Here is a 23,860-nt window from a genome sequence, read left to right on the forward strand (position 1 = left end):
GGCCGCAACGGCGCCGCCGCGACGGGTGATGACGTGCCGCGCTCTTCCGGCGCCGGGGCGGTGACCGAGGCACGCACGGGAGGGGTCGCCGCCAGGAGGGAGCTGGGGAGGAGGAAGAGGAGGGAGAGGAAGGCGCTGAGGGGCGGGCGGGGGGGGGGGGGAGGAGCGGGAGCGCGGAACGGGAGCGCGCGCGCGGCGGCCGTTGCAGCGCGCGCGGCGGCCGTTGCCGCTCCGCCGGCGCTCCCGCGGCGGGGCACAAGTATCGCGAGAGGTGCCGCGGCGCCGGCGCTAGAGGTGACCGAGGAGCGGCGGCGGCGGCGGCCCCGGGTGCTGCCCTCCTCCCCCCCCCCCCCCCCCCCCCCCGCTTGTTCCTCCTCCTCCTCTTCCTCGTCCCTCAGCGGGGCGGAGCGGCCATGGAGAAGGCGGCGGAGGGAGGCGACGGCGAGGCCGGGAGCGCCACGGCGGGGCCGGGGCCACCGGAGGGGGGTAGCGGAGGAAACGGAGCCGGTTCGTCGTGCCCAGCCGGGGCGGTGGGGCCGCGGGGTCTGGTGCGGGTGTGCGACCTGCTGCTGAAGAAGAAGGGGAAGGCGAAGCGCAGCGGGAGGCCCGGCCGGGCGGCCAGCAGCAGCGAGAGCGGCGGCGGGGGCAGCGAGAGCAGCAACAACGGCAGCGAGGAGGAGGAGGACGAGGAGGAGGAAGAGGAGGAGGAGGAAGAAGAGGAGGTCTCCGAGGTACGGCCCCGAAGGGCTAGGTGTGGGGGTTGCCTTGCTGCCTGGGTTTCATAATTTCATAATTCCTCCTCTCGGGGAGGAAGGGGGCAGCACCGGGCCGCCTCGTGGCGGGGCGGGGCGGCCGGCACCGGGGCACGGCGGGGAGCTGGGGCCGCCCCTCGCTTCCCGACCCTTTTCCCCGGAATGCCCCGGGGCTCAGGAGGTGGCTCCGGGGCTCAGGAAGCGGCCCCCGCCCTCGTGTGGCTCCGTGGGCATGTGTGAAGGGGTGGCTTGTGTCTACACGTGCCAAGGGGGCAATCCGGATTGCAGCCCGGAGCAGGGGATAAGCCTGAGTTAGGGTGTGTGGCTAGGAAGCAGTCCCTGCTCTGTATCAGGTAAACAGGTCATTTTCAATAAAAACAGGTGGATTTGCCGCTAGAGCAAAGGCTTCCCGAGATCTCTGGGTATTCTGCTCATGTCCAGGCAACTCTCTGAAGCTGTCAGCAGCCATCATTTATATACCACAGAATCAAAGAATGGTTTGGGTCAGAAGGGACAAATACAGTGCTGAAAGAAGCACAAGAAAGCATGGTCAACTTGGTGTCATTTCATGTTGTTTTTTTTTCAGGTTGGTATCACTGGAAAAGGCAAATCAAGATTTGAAACACCTTTCCTATTTGCATAAACAGCCATGCCGAGTTGGTTTGCTAAGTAGCTTTAATTCTGTAACGTTTCACAGAACAGTCACTTCTGCTTTTACTGAACAGCATCCTCACAGCAGTCCACTACAAGTTTTTAAGCTTTTCTTTGAACTTTATTTCCAAGTACTTTTGATGTTAAGTGGCATGTTCTACTTTTGTGTTAGAAATGAAAAATGAGCAAGGAGGAAGAATCTCATACAGTTCAGGAAGGGCTTGGCTGTTACTGTGGTCGGTTTTTCCAGGGTAAAGAAGCACTCTGCATTTTTTCCCTACAGAAGTAGATACAAGGAACTTCGTATCTAGTTGTTGTGAGATAAATTGCGCACAGAGAGCGCCTGTCTCAATAAACAAGTAATTATGTCTGGCTTCTTGTTTTTTCAGTGTCTATTTTTAGCGAAGTGAGCATCCTGTAGGTAGAGGTTTTCAAACTGTAAAACTTACGAGTTAGGCAGCAATGATCACGTACTTGATGTGCTTTGCTGTGCCAGCTAGCAGTCCTACAGGTATTTGAAATACTCTTGAGCAGAGTCCATTGAGTTTTTACGTGGCAAATGGGTGAAGGCTCTCTAATGCCATTGGTTGGTGGTTCGGTATCAAGATGAGTTGTATGGTGCAGCAGAATTCAATGGAATTTATGTCAAGTGGGACTTACTGGTAAAATCATAGGTTAATTTTGTGGTCTGGAGCCTCTTATGCAGCTGTTTATGCAGCTGACTTGCCAGTGGTATTGAGGATGGTGTGATGAGAAAGGTGAAGATAACAAAGGTACGGGTAGTCTTGGACAACGTGAGCCCTCTTAGCTTGTATGCTGTACCTTGTGTAGCCATAGGTACCTATTTTATATGCTTGAAGATGTACAGAGGTTGGAAAGCAAGTGTTCATTAAAATATCACGAGGAGGCTAAATAACACTTTATTTTTTCTAACAGAAATTCCATGTCTTGTAGGTATAGGTAGCTGGGGAAGCAGTTTTGGCATCTGGAAGCTTCCCTGACGCTTTCGTCGTAGTCATAGTAAGGGAAGGCTTGCCCAGGCTGGGTGGTCTGGGTTTAAATATGGAGTAAGAGCTCATAAATAAGACAAGTTAACACTGTGGAGTGTATTAAGTCCAGGATATGTGAGGAAATGTATCTGCTTAATTTATCTTAATTCTTTCTTGTTGTTCAGGTTGCTTAAAAAAGCTCTTCTGTCTTCTTTCTCCAGGCTTCCGGATGGAGTGATACAGTACAGTAGCATATGCACAGCTGAAATCACAGTTTTTAGCAGTGAGAACATGAGGATGGCCTGGATAAGGGAGTAGGGGGTCCAACTTCAAAGTAGTTCCCTACAGCTCCTGGGGAGGAAATGGTCTTTTGAGTGTTGTCAGCGAATGAGAGTTTTCCTCATCTGAAATCAACCTGAAGTTTAATTTAGGCTTTTAACATCTTTTTTTATTTCTTTTTTTTTTTAAAAAAAAAAAAAGTTAGAGTTCTACTGTGGGATTTCTTGGTAGCAATTTTTTGTATAGTTACTTGTTTTGGTTCAGACTTAACTTGATGCATGCAGCATGTGTGGCTTTCAGTAGTTGGATTGTGATCTTCTGACCACTGGCAGTCTGAAGGCACGTGAAATGAAAAGCAAATCTAAGTGTATGGTTTTGCTGGAAATGGAAACTATTGTGGAAACTGCATTAGATGGTGTTCCCTCCCAGCCATGCTGTTCATTATCTGGGTGAACTTAGGGCAGTTTGTTAGGCTATTTTTTGCCTTTCCCATGCTTAATACATTAAGGCCTCTCTAATCTCCAAACTGAAGTACTTCTAGATTTGGCTGTTAATGAAACAGGTTCTAAAAACTGGGAGTGCAGTAGCAACAAGTCAAAGGAATTAAAATTGGAAACCTGGCAGACGCTAAATCACAAAAACCCCAAGAGTGGAAAGACATTGCTTTGGCTCAGTTGTTGCTGAGCTGATGGAATAAAAAGTAGTAATCAGATGTTTTCATCTCATTCTGTTTCTAAACTCAGTTAGATCCCAGTGTGGAAGCATAGGTGCCGGACGGAGCTCTGGGAGAAGTTAAATTGAGATGTCATACCAGCAACTTAATGAAATCCTATTACTATGTTTATGGCAAACTTCAAGCTTGCTTTCTGAAATTGCAGCAAACTATTCCCCCCCCCGGTTTAAAAAATGGTTTAGCAATTCATCTGGACAGGTTCAGATAAAATATATAAGTGTGCAGAAGTCTTGCAAGTGTTCTTATATGCACCAGTTAAGCTAAACATTTGTCTTCATTAAATAGTGAAATGCTGCAAGAAATAAGCAAGTTGTCATATATACTTGAGAGTCTGATGTCCAGAATGCATTAGGACTTCCCTTATTAAACACAGAAAGGTTTAGCTCTATAATATGAAGCTTGCTTACAAGCTGATTTTTTTTTTAAGTCTTTGAACTTGCAGGATGTTTGCAGCTGGCACCGAAGTTTATAATTCCTTTTCTTAGTATTATATCCATTTCACAAGTGTGTGAGTTCAGTTTTTTCCTTGACCAAGTGCTTCTTGATAAGCAGCTGTATATCAGTTTTAGGTTTGTATGTGGTTCTCTCCTAATCTCCCCACCCCCAAAAGGGCCTAGTTTGATACTGGATTCTCGGATGGCTTCTGCAAATCTGCTTCATTAAACACAATCCTCAATAACGTTAGGTATATCTGAAATCACTGCCATATGTAAAGGATATTTTGGAGAGTTGTTAGCTGTTTATTAAGCATTCTTGGTTTTCCTTTGTCCTTGCAGCTTCTGTAAATAAAAGTTCATTTTTTTAGCTGCAATATAATTAGTAGTTGAACTGAGCTAGTAAGATGAAGTAAATAAAAACAACAGAATGCCCCCAGTCCTCTAAAATTTCTTCATCCAGAGGAAGTTTGTCTTAACAGCTTATTTTAGCTTCAGATAGAAGGTGTTAATCTGAAAATTTGAGCTTATTGATGTGACTTTGAGTGTCAGAAGCACACGGGTATAATATATTTAAGTGTCGAAGTAAGCCACTGATTTCAAACATAAAATTTATTTTCTAATTCTTTTTTTTATCCCGACTCTCTTAATTAGACTCCTGGAATAAGAGGCCTTTGGCTTCTGCAGGGCTGCTGAAGAGCCAGTATGTCTTGCTTGACTGCTGTTACTCTGAAGATGAGTAGAATTTGAGACAGCCTGGAAGTACGTAAAGGGTTTTTCTCAAAAATACTGAAATATCAGGGCTGGTAGAGCTGTGGGTTGTTTTCACAGTGGTGAAATCTGCTGTAACTGACCAGGAAAAAATAGTTAACATTTGGAAAATGGGAATCATGTTTTGTCTGGCTTTGCCATTCCCACTAACCACTGTTCAGTTGTTACTGGCCTCACTCTGTAGGTGATGTCTGGCACATGCTCCCTTACTGAGGGAGGTAAGTTACTAGATTTCATATGCCAGTCAGGGGAATGAGCATACTTCTAGGGGCTAGAGCGGTGCGTTTATGTGCCTGGAAAGATTCTAGGTATACTGAGCTAATTAATGATGTCTGGCTAGGCCATGTGCATATTAAAAAATAATTCTTCACAAAAAAAAGGTGTGAGTGTGTGTACTCAACTGAATTGAAGTTGTTAGTGAATATCTGGGTCTAAAAAAAAAAATCACCCTTCATAAAAGGACTGTAGAAAGTGGAGTCAGGTATTGGTGGGACCACATGAATTTGTTTACTTCCTTAGGTATTTCTGCAGGAAATGTACTTCTAAACAACTCCAATCTGCAGGCTGAAACGAAATGCCTTTATTTTAAGTTAGCAATTTAGTTCTTCATAGACTAGTTTCTCTGGAAGAGATGCAGCTGAGATAGGAGCACATCTTGTTTGTCAACTCTGAAGTCAAACTGGATTGGTTAGGTTTATTTTCTTCCTCTGTTTTGGAAACCTATTTGTTCTTATTTAGGGTGTACTTTTTGGAAGTTTTATTTAGGTATTTAAAAACTAATGCCGCAGATCCAGGATAAGTATGTAGGTGTTTTTTTTTGTTGTTTTTCCCCAAGATGAAAGAAACAAGCCCTCACAGCTTGGAAGCTGTGGATGCCCTATCCCTGAAAGTGTCCAAGGCCAGGCTGGATGGGGCTTTGGGCAGCCTGGTTTGGTGGGAGGTGTCTGCCTATGGCAGGGGGTTGAAATTATATGATCTAAGGTCCTCTCCAGCCCAAACCATTCTGTGATTTGATGAACTCTGAGTAAAACAGCAAAAAAAAAAAAAATACACAACTTCCCTATTTGCATTTTTAAGCCATTTGAGGCACGATCCATGGCTGCCTTGGAAGGCAGCTTTCCATTTTCTAAAGTGATGATGTGCCTCTGGTTTCTGGATGCTATGGTTGGTATTTTAGGTGACTCAACTGACACAGCATCTTGAAAGTGTGTTGTATCCATAGAGCTTCTGCAGATATTTTTTTGTCAATACTGTCATTCTCAAAATAACTTTTGATGCTTTGAAAAGAATGTTTGAGTAGGGAAAGGCTTGAAGCTCGTAAAAGGCTCATTTAAGGTCACTTGAGTAATATATATGGGAAGAAAAAAAAAGGAACATGTGAACGGCCTCAGCAATGAATGTAAACGTCTTGGTGTTGGTGTGTGATGTCTGGTGACCTCTGTACAGTCATTGTGCAGTGATGACCGGGATACCTGAAGGAAAAAAAAGTATATGGTTGAGCAATAAAGGCAGCATTTCCATTCATTTTTCACTAAGCAGTTGGTGCTTTGTGCTAATTGGTACTCAGAGATTTTCTCAGTATTCTAAATGTACTTCAGCCATGTTTTTTTCCACCCTGTATGCAATCCTAAACTTGTTGTCTAGAGAGCTAAAGCTATGGAGAGGTGTTTGTTAACTCTTCTGTCACCTTATTTTCATATTAGGTAATAGCTCTATACCAGACTAAAAGTCAGGCATGAGACCAAACGTGCTCTAAATATATTTTCATACTTGCACTATTTTCTTTAAGGTTGAGTGTTGTAAGTATGCTGATTATGTATGCGTTACCCAAAGCTATTTGTGACAAATAGAAATTACTGTTTTATGTGCGGCTGCTTTTCCTCTGCTGTGTTTTAGCAGGAAGTTCAAGCCTTAGAAGTGTGGTGGTATATTCTAGGAAATAAGATGAAAGTAACCCAGGGGGTTTTTTGCCTGCTCCACCGCAATGTCTTTGCTTGAATTAGGATTTTATGGTGTTATATGTTATCCACCAACAGTGGATAGCGTGTCCTGATACACAGCTGTTAAGATGCTAAAAAGTAGAGCTAGAAGGACAGTTGGAGAATTATGTAGTATGATGAAATGTCATTGTTTAAGGTATTAGAGTATCAGTTAGCTGTTTTGGCCTCTGTTCTCCTCAAGTTCAAGAAGTGTCCATATGTTAACTTTGTATCCTGATTCTTTTTATCCTCCTTCCCCCCCCCCCCCCCCGAGTTAAAATTGAAGGCATCTTTCTCACAGTAACAGGACTTTTTCTTTCTGTTGCCAAGGAAGCTACCTTGTATATGGGCTCAGGTTTTCCCTCATCAGAAAGGAGTGTGATGGTTCCTAAGCCTTTGCCAGGGTTGGTTTATGGAATAAATACAGCTTCAGCAGAAGGGGAACATCTGAAACCTTTCTCTAGGGCAGGGAGTGATTCAGAGATAAGAGGAAGAAGGTCACTTCTCTCCTCCTGGTTTTTCCCACACACAAGAATAGAACTAAACATTAATGAGAAGCTGGAGGTCCCTCGTACATCTGTGTCTGTAAGGTATTTGGTGACTCAGATGTTTTCCTGTATCTGAGCTTTACCATGTAAAAACTTGAGGTATTTTTTCCCCTTTTGTTCAGTCTTGTCTTGTAGTGTTGTGCCAGCAGAATTTTCCTCCTTAGCTGTTGTGTAGCTGGGAATCGTTCTCCTCCACAGAACGGTGAACAATGCTTTAATCAAGTTGAAAATTTCAACTCAACAATGTGATTTAGCTTCTTCCTGGAGTGCTCAGCCTCTGTGTCAGCGTGGGTACTGATCCCACTGCAGTGCAGGCAGGCGAGTCGGGCTTGTGGGAAGGTTGCAGTGACCCCAGGGCTTGGGGTGTAGGGGGGAAAGGCAGTCTTTGCTCTTTCCAGCAGCTTGGGAAGTCATCTCCTTTATGAAAAAAACTCAGCAGCAGTGCTTACAGCTGATGGGGTTTTGATCCGGTTTGTCAGGCAGCCGGACAAGGGCTTGCGCTGACACACTGGAGAGTCAGGAGCTTGGACAGTACGGGGGGTGAGGACTGTCTCTTTTGGTGCAACTCCTCATTGAAATGCCAGGCAAAGAAACACTTGCATTGTCTTTGAGGGCTCAAGCTGTTGAGAATGCTACAGATCTGTGAGTTGTGGTACTAAAGGGCAAAGTAATCCTCTTCACAGTTCCTTTGGATCTTGCATTTGTAAGTGGCTGGCAGAGTTCTGGAAAGATAAATAGTGTAGAATTTTTTTTTCCTTTCAGTATTAAAATTTCAAAGCTTCTCGAGATAAAATCAGTGCTGACTTTTTGTCTCTGGCATTTCTTAAGGTTTTTTAAAGCAGTGTGTTAGGGATAGGGTGAAAGAGAATGGAAGCAGTGTTGCACTAAAAAGTTGCCGCAGTTCTGAAGTATAACCCTCGCTGCTCTCATGTCATCTGGTGTAATCCAGCAAAGGAGTCATTTTGTACTTGGACCAGTATAATACAGTCACAAAGCGTGAGTGTGAGGAGTGTGGCAATTGTAGTATAAATCACCAAGCTAGTTTTAAGGAAAAGAGCACTTGCTTTCAACTTAACAGGCTGCTAGATAGATGAGCATATGCCTTCTGTCCATCTCAATCACTAACAGAAGTGAAAGTTGGCATAACAGCATGCTGGTATTTTTGTGAAGCATCAGCTTGATCAAGGATCTCCTCACTCATAAATATAGTAGCAAAGTTTAGCACGTAAACTTCCAAAAGGGCTTTTCTGAACTCTGTGTGTGTGGGAAATGGTTGTGCTTGTCAACAACTTGTGTGTAAAAACCACTCTAAATTTACTTAGGACTTTGAGATGGGTTTCTAAAAGCATGTTAGTATGTCTACCCAAGTTGGGTTTTTCAGTAATCTTTCTGATACAGCATGGCATAATGAGATGAGTTGATCTAACAGCTTGCTTCTGCCACGAGTGAGGAATCTTTCTCTGAGCTATTACCAACTGTGCATGTATACTGCCCAAGGTTTGTAAGCCCCATTGTAGTAGGTCACTGGCCTGTGGTCTGCCTGAAAGGTACTAATGTGGGTACAAAGGGAGAAGGAGAAATAGCTGCAAGAAGTTTTTTTTTTTTTTTCCTTTTTTCTTTGGAGTCTGGAATTGAGCTGCTGTATCAGCTTGCCATGTGCCTTGTTCATGGATGTGGGGCCAAGTGGATTTGTTTTCCTCAGCTGCACGTTGATCCAACAGCTCTGCCAAGTGTCATGTGTGGTATGGAAGTTAATACGATGCAGGTTTCCCCCATGCAGGTTCCAATAAGATGTAGGTTCCCCCCATGCTTTGTAGTGTTGTGTGCTGTCCTGTCCCATCCCAGCATTGCTTTGTTAGGTTAGAGCACGGCTGAAACCTCGGTTAGCTAGCGGATGTCTTGCCTTCGCTAACTCAGTCGATGCTACCTCTTCTGAAGAAGCGGGTCAAGTAGTACTACCTAGTAAGCACTTCCTTCAGTGAATGAGAATTGAAATAAGAATACTCGTAGTACTCACAAATAATTGTATTTAAAGTACATTTTTAAGTATGAAACAGTCACCTTCCAGAAGGGCAGGTGTCTCCAACAGTGGCTGTCGCTGTAATCCAAAGATGGATTTTGCAGAGTATGCAGTCTGCAAACAATTGGCATATGCTGTTAATAGAGATAACTTGAGCAATGTGTGTTGAAACAAGTGTTCTGTATGCTGTCTGGGACATATTTAAATGGTTTTGCCTAACTTTTAGTGATAACAGGAAGTGGGTGTTTTGTTTAACCTCAGAGTAATTTCTTAAGCATTTATTAAAATTTGTCTTAGTAAAATAATTCCTTGATGTGAATGATTAAATTTGAATGCAAGTGGAGGGGGAAAGGTCCCTCTAATGGAGAGGATGCACTTAGGTTGGCCTGAGAAGGGACTTCAGTGTCAGTGCAGTGAGTGTTGTATAGCAAAGCTGTTTAAGACTTCTGAAGATTTTTTTTATTTTTCTATACTCATATAAACCTTTAGAATTAGTTTTCATCTAAAATGAGGTTCTTAATGTCCATACATCTTGAATTGGAAAAGGCAGATGTTTGAGGCTTAATTGTTGTGCATTTCTTCTGGTGATGTAAGATAAAACTGAACCCGTGGTTTTCACTTGGAAGACTCAATAAAGAAGAAATGGACAACAGGAGGTACTGAACTCCAGTGAACAAGCAGCGTTCCGCTACAAATATTTTAACCTGGTGGCCAGTTTGACCGTGCCCATACTAAATGCTTGGAGCTCTGCTGTGAGGTTCCCAGTGTTTCTTCATCTTCCAAGCAGCTTCAGATGAATCAAGAAGTCAACAAGTGCATTATAGTCAACACAGAAGTCTCTCATTGTTTTAATTCAGTTTTTGGGCTCCTCCTCCTTCAGCATTTTTTTTAAACAGCCTTTTCTCTGTTCAGTTCCAGGCTTTTGGTATTGCTATTGATGAATCCAGTTGCTCTTGTAGATGGTTTGTTTAATCTGTGAATTTGAAGATGCCAGCGGAGATTAAGGGCTTTCTAAAAGAAAAACTGTGTACAGTATTATGGGTTATGCTTATTTTCATTATTGTTAGGATAGGCCTAGAAATGTGATATAAACCAGTTTCAAATTGATTTTTTTACTAACTTCCCACCTAAATGTAGAATTGCGGAAATATTTCTTTAGCTTACAGCTGGGAAAATGGAGACGGGAAAATCCTGGATTAGAATTTGATAAGGAAATGCTTTGTATCAGTGTTCACTTAACTGGATTATTATGCACCAAATGACAACTGTGGAGATGTGATTACTCTGAGAGGTGAAAGGAGGTGGGAAATAACAGAATACTATGGGAAAAGAGTCAGCGCAGATGAGGATCTTGACTTGAGAGGATTCTCGAGGTTTGGTTTTGAACTGACCTAATTTTATCTCATCACAGATCAATAGTAGGAATTTGGTGAATCTGTCTGGAGAGAGAAATGTAAACAGTGGGCTTTTTTTTTTTTTTTGTATTGATGTAGGAATAAGCGGCCTTAATGAATGCACCAAGAGGTGACATACAAACTACTATAAAGCAGAAGTCATGTTTTTGTGGCATATATATATATTTATTAAACGATGAATGGTGTCAGAAGCAGCAGAGGGTAAAGAACATGTTTAGTGTCTTTGTGGCTACTTAACCTAGTTACTGATGTGATGGAGTAATGAAGAGTAAATGCACAAGTGGGGATTTAGTTTGTAATGAAAGTAGAGAAATATTAGTGCAACTTGGCAGGGTATTGACCTTATCTGCTGTAGTGTTTACACTTAGAGGTATCAGTTTGGGAGAGATGGAATTCTGACTTAGTTCTAGAGGGATTTGAAAAACTGTTTTTACTCTAAGAGAAGATTGAAAGAATCTGGCACAGTCCAGTGAAACGGATGTGGGTAGGAGTATCATTACTCCCTTAAAAAAGGATGAAATGGACAAAACACAAAGCTGGAAGTTAGTATTTGCAGGAGGAGGTGTACATTAAGTAGTGGATAACTGTAGTGTCTGAGTTATTTGCTTCTTAGTAGGTCTCCCAGTTAAGGTAGGCTTCTTGCCTTTTTTCTCCCCCTTCTTGTGCTCAAGACGTTGTTGTTTAAATAATGAATGCACGTTGTGTTTCTGCTGAATAAGGTGTTGGCATCCAAGCGGGACATGGTTGAAACAACCCAACCTTGACACTGAGCTCTCGGCTCTGGAAATGCACACAAATTGTGTTTATATGCTTCGGGGCGGTTGGAGACCAGTACTGCTTGATCAGCTGTAAGTAGATAACAATGTGCTTTTGTGATATAAGAGTGGGAATTGTCTGATCAATTGTTGAAATGCTTATGTTTCTGGATGCCAGAATCTCTCCCAGGTCAATTGTGAGAATGCTTGTGTTTGAGGGTGACATAATCTGAGCGATGCGAGCTCAAAATTGATGGTAGCACGTGTGATAAGAGGCAAATGGAAATACTTTTTCCTTTTAAAAGTTGTCCGCCAGCTCCTCAGTGTTCATAGGTTCACAATGTACTTCATCCTGCATGAACAACTGTTCCTTGAAATGTTTTTACTCACCCTTTGATCAAATCATATGCTTTTCACTTGGTTTGAGTTACCATTGCTGTATGGGGAACATACCACAGAGTAAACCATCCTTGTTTTATAAATGTCCCTGGCTTTGGCTTTCACTGAATGCTGCTATCTCAAGATGCATTTTGGTCTTACGCGCTTGAGTGCAGCTTGAAATAGGACTTGTTCTGTTTTTTAAGCAGTGCTATGGTAAATTTGTCTGCTCAAGCTGCACTTGAAACGTTTACTCTTCCACCTTCTGTGTGGGGAACATAAGGACTTCTCTTTGCTTTAAACTTAGAGAATGTAAGGAGCTGTCATGAGACAGCATGATGGATGTGTGTGACTTGGACAGCTTGCTTTCTTTGAAGGTACCACTTTTTTGGAAGAAAGAAGCTTTTTTAGTAGCAGATTGTAATAGATGAGGGTGCTGACTAGCTCATACCCTTCCTAGTAAGGAAAAATGAAGATAATAAGTTTTCAACAGAAGCTGAGATGCTTCAAAAAGATAAAGATGCTTTTTCTAAAAACAGTAAGCTGAAGTAATTGATAGAGCTGGACTTGAAAAAAAAGGAAGGAATGGCTTTGTGTTCCCCTTTGCAGAACTTGAAGATATGTCTCCTGACCTGTGAACTCCATGATTTCAGGTTTTAAACAGAGATGTAAGAGATAATTGATACGTTTAAGCAGTTCCTATTCTCCCCAGCCCACACATACCTGCTTTTCCTGCAGGATCAGAATGGCAGTCTGCATCAAAGCAGTTGTTTTACTAAGGATATCATAGCACTGCCAAGTTTAAAGTGTTGGGAGTCAGCTTTCTAGAATTTGTAATTCCTTACTGCAAACGAGTTGGAAGGACTGAGCAAAGCAGGGGGTGTCATTTGACAAAAGAGTATTTCTTTTGAAGGCCTTGCACAGGGCTGCAGGTGATGGATACGCTGCTGGGCCAGGATAGAGGAGAAGGTGAGGTAGCAAGGAGTCTGAGTATTTGGATCCCAAGTGAAAGCAAACCAGTGTTGAACATGACTTGATTTCAGTGGAATATGCAACTGGTTAGCTTGTTAGCTGCCTTCTTCATTGGTCTTGCATAGCACTAGTGGTGTTTGTGATGGTGTAAAAACTTGTCAAGCTTTGGGCTGGTCTTCTGGTTATGGTTTTTGTAAATGAAGTTAAGTTGCAGACACAACTCTGTCTTCTAGTTGGGACAGGAAATGGTTCAGCTCTTAAAATGAGCTTGTTTCTCCTCAAAATCTTGCACTTGTTCAGTAGAAAATGGAGAAGATGCTGCTATTCCTTTTGTGTAGATCAAGCAACTTTTGTTCTGCTCTGCTGTCTTCCCATTTGAAAATGTTTTCAGTGTTGTCATATGTAATGTGGTATATGTAATAAGGTATTTGTTCATTCTTTTCCTATGCTTGGAAGATTGAGGAACTGGTCTTATGAGACATAGCTGTTATGGGAGATTTGTGGTTTTTTTAGCTCTGCTTTTTAAAGGAATGCTTCAGGCTGGAAGGGCTAGCTTTGTACTTGCCGAACATTTCTGTATAATCAACACAGTGCAGGACCAGTTGCAGGGGATTGCCAAGGCTCTCAGAAATGACTGGAAAGTAGCGCTTGAAGGGAACTGTGGAATTTTGTCTGGTGATTCTTCACGTGGATAACACTTTCCTATGGAAAGTAGGCTGGGATAGGTAGATGTCTGTATGATTCGTATCCCTCAAGGCAACTTAGAGTTGTATTAATCTTCTTGGCTATCTAGCTGCTGTTAAAAGTACGCATGCCCAGCAAAATTTATTAGGACAGCATGAAGGTGGTGCTGCCTGCAGAATTCCCGTGCTGTTGGTAAATTTCTGTGTATTGAAGTTCACAGAAATTGTTGCTAAATGTATTGTCCTCAGAATTAACCTTCTAAAAGGTTTTTGTTAATTTTTTGTTGTTGTTCTGGTAAACTGGTTGAATAGCAGACTACATAGTAATAAACTGCAATTGTCACTTTGCTCTTCTGGTGTGGTACCTCAGCTGGTCAAATTTCCTCTCAGAACAGGCAAGAGGCAAGCAAGGGTTCAGTAAGGTATTTGATGTCACAGAAAAATTCTCATGCCCTTTATAATTACGGAAGAACAGATTCTGAGAACAGGCTCAAGGCAGTGTTGAAGACAAACAGCCCATCAAGGAGGTGCTCCTTGAGTAAGTTCTAGTAAAAAGATACCAAAACTGAGGCGTTCCCTAGAGCGGTAAAGTAGGATGGAGCACGTGAGCAGGTGTAGAGCTCTGGTAAAGTGAGGGTTTTTTCGGCTAGGCAAGTAGGGTGTATTTCCCATTCATTTATTGCTGCAAGTGCAGAAACTGTAACAAGAGAACAGGGCTGTGCCTAAAACTTGGACTGGTCAACTCTAACTTGCCTAGGAAGTTTTACAAGTCAGGCAGCGTGGGCAGCTGTCAAAAACTTGGTAAAATATTTTTGCTGTGAGAGGATATTTGTTAGCAAAGAAATTTTTAAGAAAATATTTAGTTTTTACGAAGTTATTTGTTATCATTTCAAGTCTGAATGTAAAGTTAGTTTGGCCAAAAGCCCTATTGTGCTCTGCTAAAGGGAGTTGGGGGTGATTTTTATGGGGTCAACAATGTTTATTCTATTTTTTTAAAAACTGGAAAATGAAATGTATTTAAAGCTGCCAATAGGATAGGTGATTTTTGTGACCTGCTGTGTGCAGAATGGATATCACAGTTGTGTGCTGTTTGGAGGAGGCTTTGTTGCGAAGGGAAGACAAATCACAGGCCAAAAAAAGAAGTAAGGGAGCCAGCCGTGCTGGTACTGCTTGATCTGAGATGTTGGGTATTTTTGTTTTTAAGGGTTATGAGGGGTGTGCAGTGCTACCACAAGTGGATAGGAGAGGGAGGCTGCAAACAGACCCATGTCTGCTTTTGGGGTCAGAAAGCTGCTGACCCATGTGTGGCAGGGCAAGAGCATGCAGGGCATCTCACTGAGCTGCCTCTCATTTGGACTGGGCAAGGAGGTCGAGGCCTCGTCCGGAGCATTTGGACGCCAGGCTAACTTTATTTTTTTCCAACAGAGACTTCAACGAGCCCTTTGTACTCGCTCCCGCGGGGTTGCGGAGGCCACGGGAGGAAGATGACCCGCCTGCCCGGGGCAAGGCGCAGAAACGCGTGCCTGAAGCCGTGCCAAGGAGCGGGGCTGTTTTAGGATGGTGCCTTTGGGCCTTGGCGGTCAACGTCCGGGTACCCCGAGGGGCCGCAGCCCTGACAGCAGCCGCCCCCCCTGCGCTCTGGTGGTAGGCACCCGCCCCGCGCTGCGTGGAAGCGTCCATTTCCTCTTCCCGTGCTGCCAGCAGGGGGGGGGGGTGGGGAGGGGGGGAAGTGAGCGTGCTGGTGCCGGGCAGCCGGCAGCCTGTCTGTCCGTCCGTCCTGGGGGCGGCAGGCGGCAGGGAGTGGGGCATGGCTGGGCACTGAGGCTGGGCAGAGGTGGCGGCTGCTGCAATGGAGGCCTACGTGCTGGAGGACATCCTGGAGGTAGGGCAGGAGAGGGCCGCAGAACAAAGGGGCGCGGGGTTGGGGGTGGCGGCCAAGCCCCCCAGGGGCTGCGGGCGGCCACGTTCCCTTCCCAGGCCCTGCTCGGTGCTGCACGGGCCTTGGGCAGCCATCGGTCTTGGGCTTTCCCTGGGTCCCGGGGCTTTCCTGCATGCTGCTGCCTTGCCTCCGCCTTCTGCCAGCAGCCGGACAGCGGCCTGCAAGGGGCGGGGAGCCCTCCGGTACCAGGTGGAGCCCTCTGGCCCTGGGTGACCCTGTGGGTTGGTGGCTGGGGACCTGGCGCAGGATGATCGGCTGTCACCACGCATCTCATAGCTGGGGCTGATCCTGCATCATGTGTGATAGGCCTGCAGGATTCCTGTGTTTCCTGTCTCCTTGAGTAGGTACAGTCTGCTCTTATGTCCCCAGCAGAAGTAGGATCCTGTGTTACAGAAAGAAACGTTTCCCTGTCTTAGAGTGAAACTTATAAATGCTCTTTGAGCCTAAGGAGAGCCTGGCTTAGGAATCTCCAGGTGACACAGCTCTGTAGTCCACATTGTACTAACAAGTAACTGTTGCAGTTCAAGAAGGCTTTTTTGTTGTTGTGGTAGTGGTGGTGTTTCTGGTTTTGCAAGCAAGAGCACAATCGCGTTGCCAGCTGACTTTTCCAAGTATTTGCATGTAGCCTTAATTATAAGGAGAAGCTGCTACCTTGTTTTAGCAGCTGCCAAAACTACAACAAAACGCTGCTTTCAGTGATGTTTGTTTAGTAGGTTTTTTTCCGGAATGGCCATACTGCTCTTTGGCCTAAACTTTTATATCCATAAAAACATGTAGTGTTGGTGTTAACTTCCTTGTGAGCACTGTGACTTAAGCACAGTTACATCCAGAATGCCAACACAACTGTGCAGTGCGTGCTTAAGAAATTGTTAGAGATGTCTGGACAAGGCATTGCTACCGGTATTTGTGTGGCTGGGTTTCTGTGGTGAGCTAGGAAGACCAAAAGTGAACTGGGCTCTTTGCCATCAGAAAAACATTCCGGTACTTCATTTGTCTTTATGAATGTGGAAGGCTTTTTCTTTCTTTTCTTGTGAGCTATAATTGTCACGTGCAGCTCCATGGTATGCTGAGTTAATAAAATACTTGTCATTGCTTCATTTTTTTTTTTTATTTTTGGAAAAGTGAGTATATTACTTGTCTTAGTATAGCAGTATTGTGGGTTTGTGTGTGTGAACCAAGTAATTAATTCTTGCTTCTCAGATTAGTATGGATTTGGTATCTTTCAGTAGTTTTGTAGCACGTTATTTTCATGGTAATGAGACTAATTGTATCCAGGCAAAAACATCCTTAAAAATCAAGTCACTGTATAGCTTGCATGATGCCAGGTGAGCGTAAAGTGACTGCATCTCTGTTCATGAAACTCTAGAAGCAGTAGAGGCAGTTTCTGATACCTCAGTGCATCATTACATGAAACGCAGCTGTCTGAAGTTCCCGTTGGGGATTCAAAAGTCAAACTTGATTGTCCCAAAACTTATTTCTATTGAAGCTTTTAAAAGTGCGCTCATGTCTGTGTTTTATTCTTCTTTTTTGGGCTTTTTTCTGCTATGGAGCCGTCAAAGAGTGGCGTGAAGGTTGGGAGAGCTGCTGTTGGTTAGGTAGCAGAGTCTAAGTTGGATCTCACTTACTGGACAGTTTGTGCTGCTTAGTATTGAGTTAAATTCAGATGAAGCAGTACTTGCATTTTCACAAAATCATCAGGAATTCTTTCACCTGTACGTTGGTTAGAGCTTAAAACAGAAAGAAAAAGGCATTTCTGTAGCATGATAGTTTTGTTGATGAGTTTGCATGGAGACTGAGGCTCTAATGGTGTTACAGGTCCTAACCACAGGGAGAGAGTGGGTGCTTCTGGGGCAAAAATCACTTTGGGGTTGAAAAATGTGGATAGTAATCAAGTAATTCTTAGTTCATATGTTCAAGCTTGTCCTCTTGTGAGGGCTACTTCTGTGGGGAAAGGGTGAAACAAGATGAGGTGAAAGCACGTTCTATGTTGGCTTATTTCGTTGCAGGACTCTCGGAAATGTTTTTCCCTAAGACTTTGGCTTTCCTTTCTGAGGGTAAAACTAAAATATTTCTCCAGCAAGTTTAATGCAACTACATGCAGAAATGGTCGTTAGGTCAACAGCTTGAAGGATGTCATTTAGTGTTCTGGTTGCTGCACTCTTACACTGCCTTCAAAGAAAGTTGTATTTACTGCAGATCTTGTGCTGGCTCTCCTGCTCTCAGCTCAAGGTGAACAGCGTCCTGGCTGTGCTACTCGCATTTGGTATTCAAAGTACTGTGAAGGAATGCAGCTGAATCAAATTTAAATGCCACGGGGTTCAGCTGCAGTTAGTTTTTGTTCCTTTGGTTCTTCTGATAATGCGTGTCTTGGCAATACCTCTTTTTTTAACGTGTGACTTAACTGATGACAGAAATTTTGTTGTTGGTATAACACTTAGGTTTTTGGCTCATGTGCTACTGGAGAAATTACTGTGCTACAGGAGACCTAAATGCGACATTCAAATAGAGGCATAAACCAGCAGTTGCTCTTTGGTCGCTTGAGTTAATCAACAAACACTTTTTGTTGTTGGAAGAAAAGGAGGTATGTTGCTTCCTGACAGATGAGGGTGTGGTCTGTATTCTGGTGTGCAGAAAAGCATTTACAAAGCTTATGGAAGCAGAGGGATGACTTGATATTCCCTGTGTTTTGAAACTTGTCAAGAGAAGCAGCCATGTGTTCTGACCTTCAGGTGGTTTGAAAGTTTGTATGTGCTTGACTTGGCAGAAACTAGCTGGAGTATAATGCCAGCCCACGTGCAGCAGTTGATTATTAATGTCCTTAGTAAGTGCATTTAAAAAAAAATCCTTCAACTTTTCAGCATAAGGTAAATATTCTTTGCCACCTTTGGGCTGAGGCTCGAAGTCATTGTGAGCACGCACCTTTCTTATTTTAACACATGGAGTATTTCCTAACTGCTGAAGACTTCTGAATTGTTTACTGGAGCCATGGAGTAGTTTTTACAACTCCGAAGATCCTGCTTCAAGTGTGGCTGATACAGTATTGATATTGGTAAGAGGCAGGATGATACGAAACGATCATCTCCGTCATATCTTGATTAGTCTAGAGCCACAGTGCAGATAATGGAGCATAGCTTAGATAGTGACCGAAAGCTTTATGTGGAGTGGAGACTTTCCTGCTTGAGTACATGGGTTATTGATGAAATGCTAAGAGAAGGAAGAGCAAGGGAATCACTGAACGTGAAATAGAAAGGTCATGTCTAACGCACATCCAGAGATCAAGGAGGCCTCTGCAATGCCATTTTTAACACACCAAAACACGTGATATTTATAAACCTTGCGGTCTTTTGGTGTGAAGATGAAGATTGGGATGTATTTTCACTTAGGATATTAGTTTGTATCTTTGCTATGTTCTAGCTCTTAGGATAATATTATTCCTTCTATGTTGCTTACAGTTTCTGTGGGTCGTCTTGCCTGTTTAACTTTCTTACCTGTTTTCCCATCATTTTGAAATGTTTTTGTTTGTGAAGATGAAAATGGCTGCTAATGTGCTCCAGCATTTCCTAGAGATAAGTTGCAGTTTTCATAAACCTTCTGTTAGCAACTACTTCATGTGTTATTTTCAAGTAAGTTGGAACACTGCTGTACTTGTCTTTTTTTTTAAAGGCAGAATTACAAAGTTTTGGTCATAGTCCCAAGCCTATGTCTGGGTCCAAGGTGGTGGGATATATAGGGTTCAGTCTTTTTTTTTTTTTTTAAGTCATTGAATTAACAGGAACGCTCCCACTTAAATACTGTGATGTGCCCATGTCTCTCCTTGCACATGCACACACATAGGTTTAAGGGTTTAGTGGGATTTCACGGCAAGGCATTAAGTAAGGGAAGAGACACTTCTGCCTGCTGTAATGCAGTGAGGTTGTGCTGTGCTCTGGAGTAGGGTTGAGCTTTGTTTTGGGATGTGTGTTCTGCTGGGTATGACCTTATGTTCTGTTAGTTGCTTGTATCCAGTTGGTGTTCATGCAGTTGTCTGTCGGTCGCTAGCTGTTGGTGGCATAACTTACCCCAAGTTCAAGAAGAGCAGATCATTGGTTGCTGTTTGAGGTGATGGGACTACCTTGCTGAGAGAGGGACTTGTGTTCTAGGTGAATGAGATTGGAAGGTAGCTGAATATGGCTCACGTGAATGTTCAGATGAGCCTGAGGGTAAGCTGAACTCAGTAACTAACAGAAGACAGGAGGCTGAATTTGATCAATCATCTTGTTCTCAGATGGCATTAATATGCCTACTGACCTGCAGCCAAGGTGTGTAACAACAGTCATTGTGAGGCTAATGCAGCAAGGAAGAGCAGAATGTTAAAATTTGCACGTGCCCTGCTTCTAGGAAATGCTGATGGAAAAATGCTTCTATTGCCCCCTTCTTGAGTCAGCTGGAGAAGACTGGTCCATTTCTGTAGTTTACCTCAAGTTGCTGGCTGAGCTATTTGCACAGCTTACTGATCTACTGTGCAACTGATTATGTAGTGAGAAACTTCTGTGGCTGTCTTCTTCTCGTGGCTCCATGGAACTGACAGAATGGTGTCGGTCTGACAGAAGAGCAGCGATGGCCATCGCCTAGGCACTGCTAGCTTGTGTGTGCTTGCAGCTTTGTGGAGATGAGTGGAAACCAGAGTGAAGCTGCCAGGGCCTTTTTTTTATCGTTGTCTTGTGCTTTCAGACAAAACATAGGAATCACTTCCCTTCAAACTGCTTTCCCCCTAATACTGTCTCTTCTAACCGTACCTCTATTTTGATGCAGAGAGCTACAAACAACTGTACATCATCTTCTAGAAAAGCAGGTCACAGTTTCTGACTTGTGATACTTTCCCCCACCTAACTAACTTGGTAAGACTGCTTAGCAGTGCAGGGTACCAATTTTCAGCTGCTGAAGCTGGGTTACCTTAACTGGCTAGCAAGAAATAAAAGCTGGTCGATGTTTCCTTTGAGTTTTCATCTGTTCTACTTACTTCATTTGCAGGAAGAGATTACAAGCCTGATGGTACAGCTAAATACCGTTGTTTTTTGTTTTATTGCTTTTATCTTTTTCAGTAACAGTTTGTTCTTTGTACAGTAATATGAAAATACAGTTACTGTCTGAGAAACTTTAAGGCTGTTAAGATCTCCATACTTCAGAAACTGCTATTGAAAAGGTCATCATTAAGTGGTTGCCAGTGAGCAAGTTGCTAATTGAGATCATCTAACTGGAGGCTTTGATTTGAATAATCGGATAATTTGTGAAGGTCTCCTGGAACCCCAACTCTTCAGCTTCTCTAAGCGGTTAGTTCAAATCGGATACTTGATCAAAAAGAAAAAGGAGTCAAGTGTTTTAGGGAGGTGAGTTTATTTCCAGTTTCTTTTTGTACATCTTCTCTTCAAAATTTGTAGAAACATATAACAAGTTTCTTCTCCTTTTCCCTTTTTCCCCAAATACGCATAAAATCTCTTCACGTCTTTATGTTGCTGGAATTATCTGGTTCTGTAGGCTGATAGGAAGTCACGTACACTAAAGGTGTAACTCAAGCTCAAAACAACCTGTTACAGTGCCTGAACATCAGAATTGGGTGAGAAGGAAGTATGGGTTATCTGTTAGTATAAATATTGGGTCTTCATCAGTTTATGGCTACCACCTCTTATGTTGCAGTTCTTGCACAATTTCCTCAATGTTGTTGCACTTAAAACAGTAACATTCATGTTGGTAGGTGATGAGTTGAACATCTGAGATGGTATTTGAAGAAGAAAGGGGTTGTTCCTATCCCTCGCTGTGGACAGGATTGTTGTAATCTGAAAAGCAGCTTTGTACTCTAGCAGTTCTATTTGAGATCTGAATATAGCTGAGCGTGATTTGTGCTGGAGGGAAGGAAACAAAATTTGTTTAATGATGCGGTGTGTCCTACTGAGAAGCTGATGTTGGAGCTGGGTTCATATTAACATGGAATAAATGTGCTAAATCACCTTCATTGAACAAATGTGATCAGAAGCATAAGGAGGAGGGCAGATATCAATGTGGCGACAGGGATTTGAGGGAGCTTGGCATGTGACTTTTGTATCTAGCAGGTTGGAGCAAATGGTGAAAAGAAGGGACTGTTCTAAGCTGCTCTCTTTATTTTGCCCTTAAACTTCAGTTTTTCAAGACCTATTTGATGAGCAGGAGGAAAAAAGATGTATTTTGATTGGGTCAAACACTTGTGCATTTCTTGTGTTGCCTTTGCAAGGCTGTTAATTTACCATATGTAAAAAAAAAAAAAGCATGCAGATCTGTTCAGTGTGGAGAAGCGCTCAGTGGGGTCTGCTAAATACAGCAATATGCATTGTTCATTTGCTAGGTATGCTTGGCACTGCTCTGTATTGAGGGAAGAAATGGATGACTACCAAGCTTCTGAGGATGTTAACCAAATGCGTGGAAGTTATTAGAAATAATTCCCTCTGTGCTCAGTTGCGTGGGTGGTAACAATAGGAATCCTGATCGGACACTGAACCCAACTGTCTCCTACTGTAACTTTATACCCTCGCTTCTCACCAGAAGAGAAGACTGGAAAACTAGGCCATACCAGATCCTTTATTGAATAAAAGGCTTCAATTGTAACTGCTAAAAAAGACATTTTTAGCAGTGGTAAGACAAGGAAATCAGCATTATGCTTGGTCACATGTTTCTTTTTTATTGGCCTCAGTTCTTGTCTGTGAGTATAGTCAGTTGTTTCAGGACAGTTGCATTGCTATTTCTCTATTTATAAAACAAGAATGAATACCAATTAACAAAACTGGAACGACTTGAATTAATTTCCAAGCTCTTGATGTACTGAATCCTGTCTTCCCAAACTATTTTTGGTTATTTTTCTAAAAGTATCTACGTAATAGTTTGACTTGGCTGTGCTTCATGATCCGGGTTACTGAGCAGAGACTTGAGCAGGCTAATCACATCTGGGAAAAGTAGATGTCATTTAAGGAACTTGGATTTCTAGTTTACTGTCCCTGATCCTGATGGGGTAAGTAGAAGGCAGAGCATGCAGCTTTTGGAAGCAGTACACCAGCAAGTTCTTAGTGGTCATCTGTACAGGAAAAAATGAGATTTGTGGAGTTTGTTTTTCAGTTGAATGGCATATGATTTAAACGGCTTGGGATGGTCCCTTCTCATTGACCTCAACTCAAAGCGCTTTTCTGCAGGAAGCATTCTGTAGACTTTTGGAGCACTGCTGTGGTGGTGCGGTTTAAGCAGTAGCAGCCTGGCTGATCTCTTGGCTGTTCTCTGGCTTGGAAATTAGGGTAGAAGGGAACAGTAGCTGAACCTGCAGATTCTGAACAGAGCAGCAATTTTACAAAACACCAGGGATGCTGAAGACAAAAAGGCAACTGTCTGGTATGTTGCAATCTTTTTTCTCTTGGTACAGTAGTGTTTGGAAAAAGAAAGTCCTTCTCTTAGTAAATATTTTTTTCTTGTCTTGTTCACTTTTTCATATTTCTGTAAGTATGCATGGGTTACTGTGTGTTGTGTGCTAGGGATTTAGATTGATGTGGCTTGATTTAAGGGGCTGCTACCCAGCACTGAGAAACAGGAGGTATATGGCAAGTGTCCAGCATGGTTGGTTCGTTCTTTTACTCCAGGGATAGTTTATTGCGTGAAGACCACAGTAAGACGGTTTCCAGTTGCTCTGTACTTGTACAGTGCATTGTATGGTGGAGTGGTGCTTTAATCACTTGGATCATGTGAAAGAAAAGCTATGGCTAAGCTACACATTACATAGAAAGAAGAAAAAAAAATTGTTCTAGCGTTCCTGAATTTTGTTTCAGATTCCTGCTGCAAACAGGCACATGCAAACATGAGTTTCATTCATGCCAAAGGGAATTCTGGATTTGACTGGGACACAATGGCTGTTGAAGCATTTGTCCTGTTCCTCCTCCACATGTCCTTGTTAACTTCTGCTGCTTCATCTTTCACTGCAGAGTGCTTCCAGGCTGTTGTGAAGACTAGCTGATGAAAAGGACTTGCGGAAGGGAATGATATCCTGCCAAATTTGTTTAAGAAAACGTGGGCAGTTTATTTCTGTTTCCAAAACAAGTGGTATTATGCAGTTTGGGTCACTTGCTGACTGTTTTATGCTCAGTAGCCACAGTGAGGGATAAAATCAGCTTGAAAGTCCTTGCAGTGAGTATGGGTCTAGTGCCTCAAATAAGCATGTTGGTTTATGTGCAGCAGTGATCAGAACTGAGAATTTGAAAATGTTTTGTTTAAACAAGAAAAATAAGGAAAAAGTACGCAGCTTGGGTGAACAGGAGTGCTATTGCTGCTTAGCATCATCCCTTTGTGGAGAGCAATGAAAATGTTCATTGAAAATTGCATGTTAGCTCTTCTCCAAAGCCTTTATTCCCTGGTACTTTCTTAAAGGAGAAAAACAATTCTGGGAGGGTTGTACCTGAAGGGCAAACCAGGCAGACTGCAGTGGGAGGCAGAGAGCTTTTCTTTCCTGCTGTTCTGGAAGAGATAGGTAACTGCCATTGTCAATATCTTTTTGTATAAAGTAGGTCTTCATTTTTC

The 23,860-nt window shown here is 43.1% G+C and overlaps 2 protein-coding genes across 7 annotated transcripts in view; both read left to right on the top strand.

The window, feature by feature from the left end:
- Positions 1–125: 125 nt before the first annotated feature.
- On the top strand, positions 126–14,989 carry LOC118165770 (ankyrin repeat domain-containing protein 17-like). Its single transcript, XM_035324023.1, has 2 exons — positions 126–731; positions 14,785–14,989. Exons 1-2 carry the CDS (start codon positions 414–416, stop codon positions 14,845–14,847), a joined length of 381 nt encoding a protein of 126 aa, XP_035179914.1. The 5' UTR covers positions 126–413; the 3' UTR covers positions 14,848–14,989.
- Positions 14,990–15,085: 96 nt separating this feature from the next.
- Positions 15,086–23,860, top strand: part of ANKRD17 (ankyrin repeat domain 17) — a 75,214-nt gene continuing 66,439 nt past the window's right edge. For 2 of the 6 annotated variants that reach the window (XM_035323998.1, XM_035324001.1), the window contains exon 1: positions 15,086–15,241. In XM_035323998.1, the coding sequence (XP_035179889.1) occupies positions 15,209–15,241 (33 nt within the window). In that variant the 5' untranslated portion in view covers positions 15,086–15,208. The remainder of the gene's footprint in view (positions 15,242–23,860) is intronic. The other 4 variants (XM_035323996.1, XM_035323997.1, XM_035323999.1 and 1 more) reach the window with 2 other exon arrangements.

The sequence above is a fragment of the Oxyura jamaicensis genome, chromosome 4 (assembly GCF_011077185.1).
Source record: "Oxyura jamaicensis isolate SHBP4307 breed ruddy duck chromosome 4, BPBGC_Ojam_1.0, whole genome shotgun sequence".
NCBI lineage: Eukaryota > Metazoa > Chordata > Aves > Anseriformes > Anatidae > Oxyura > Oxyura jamaicensis.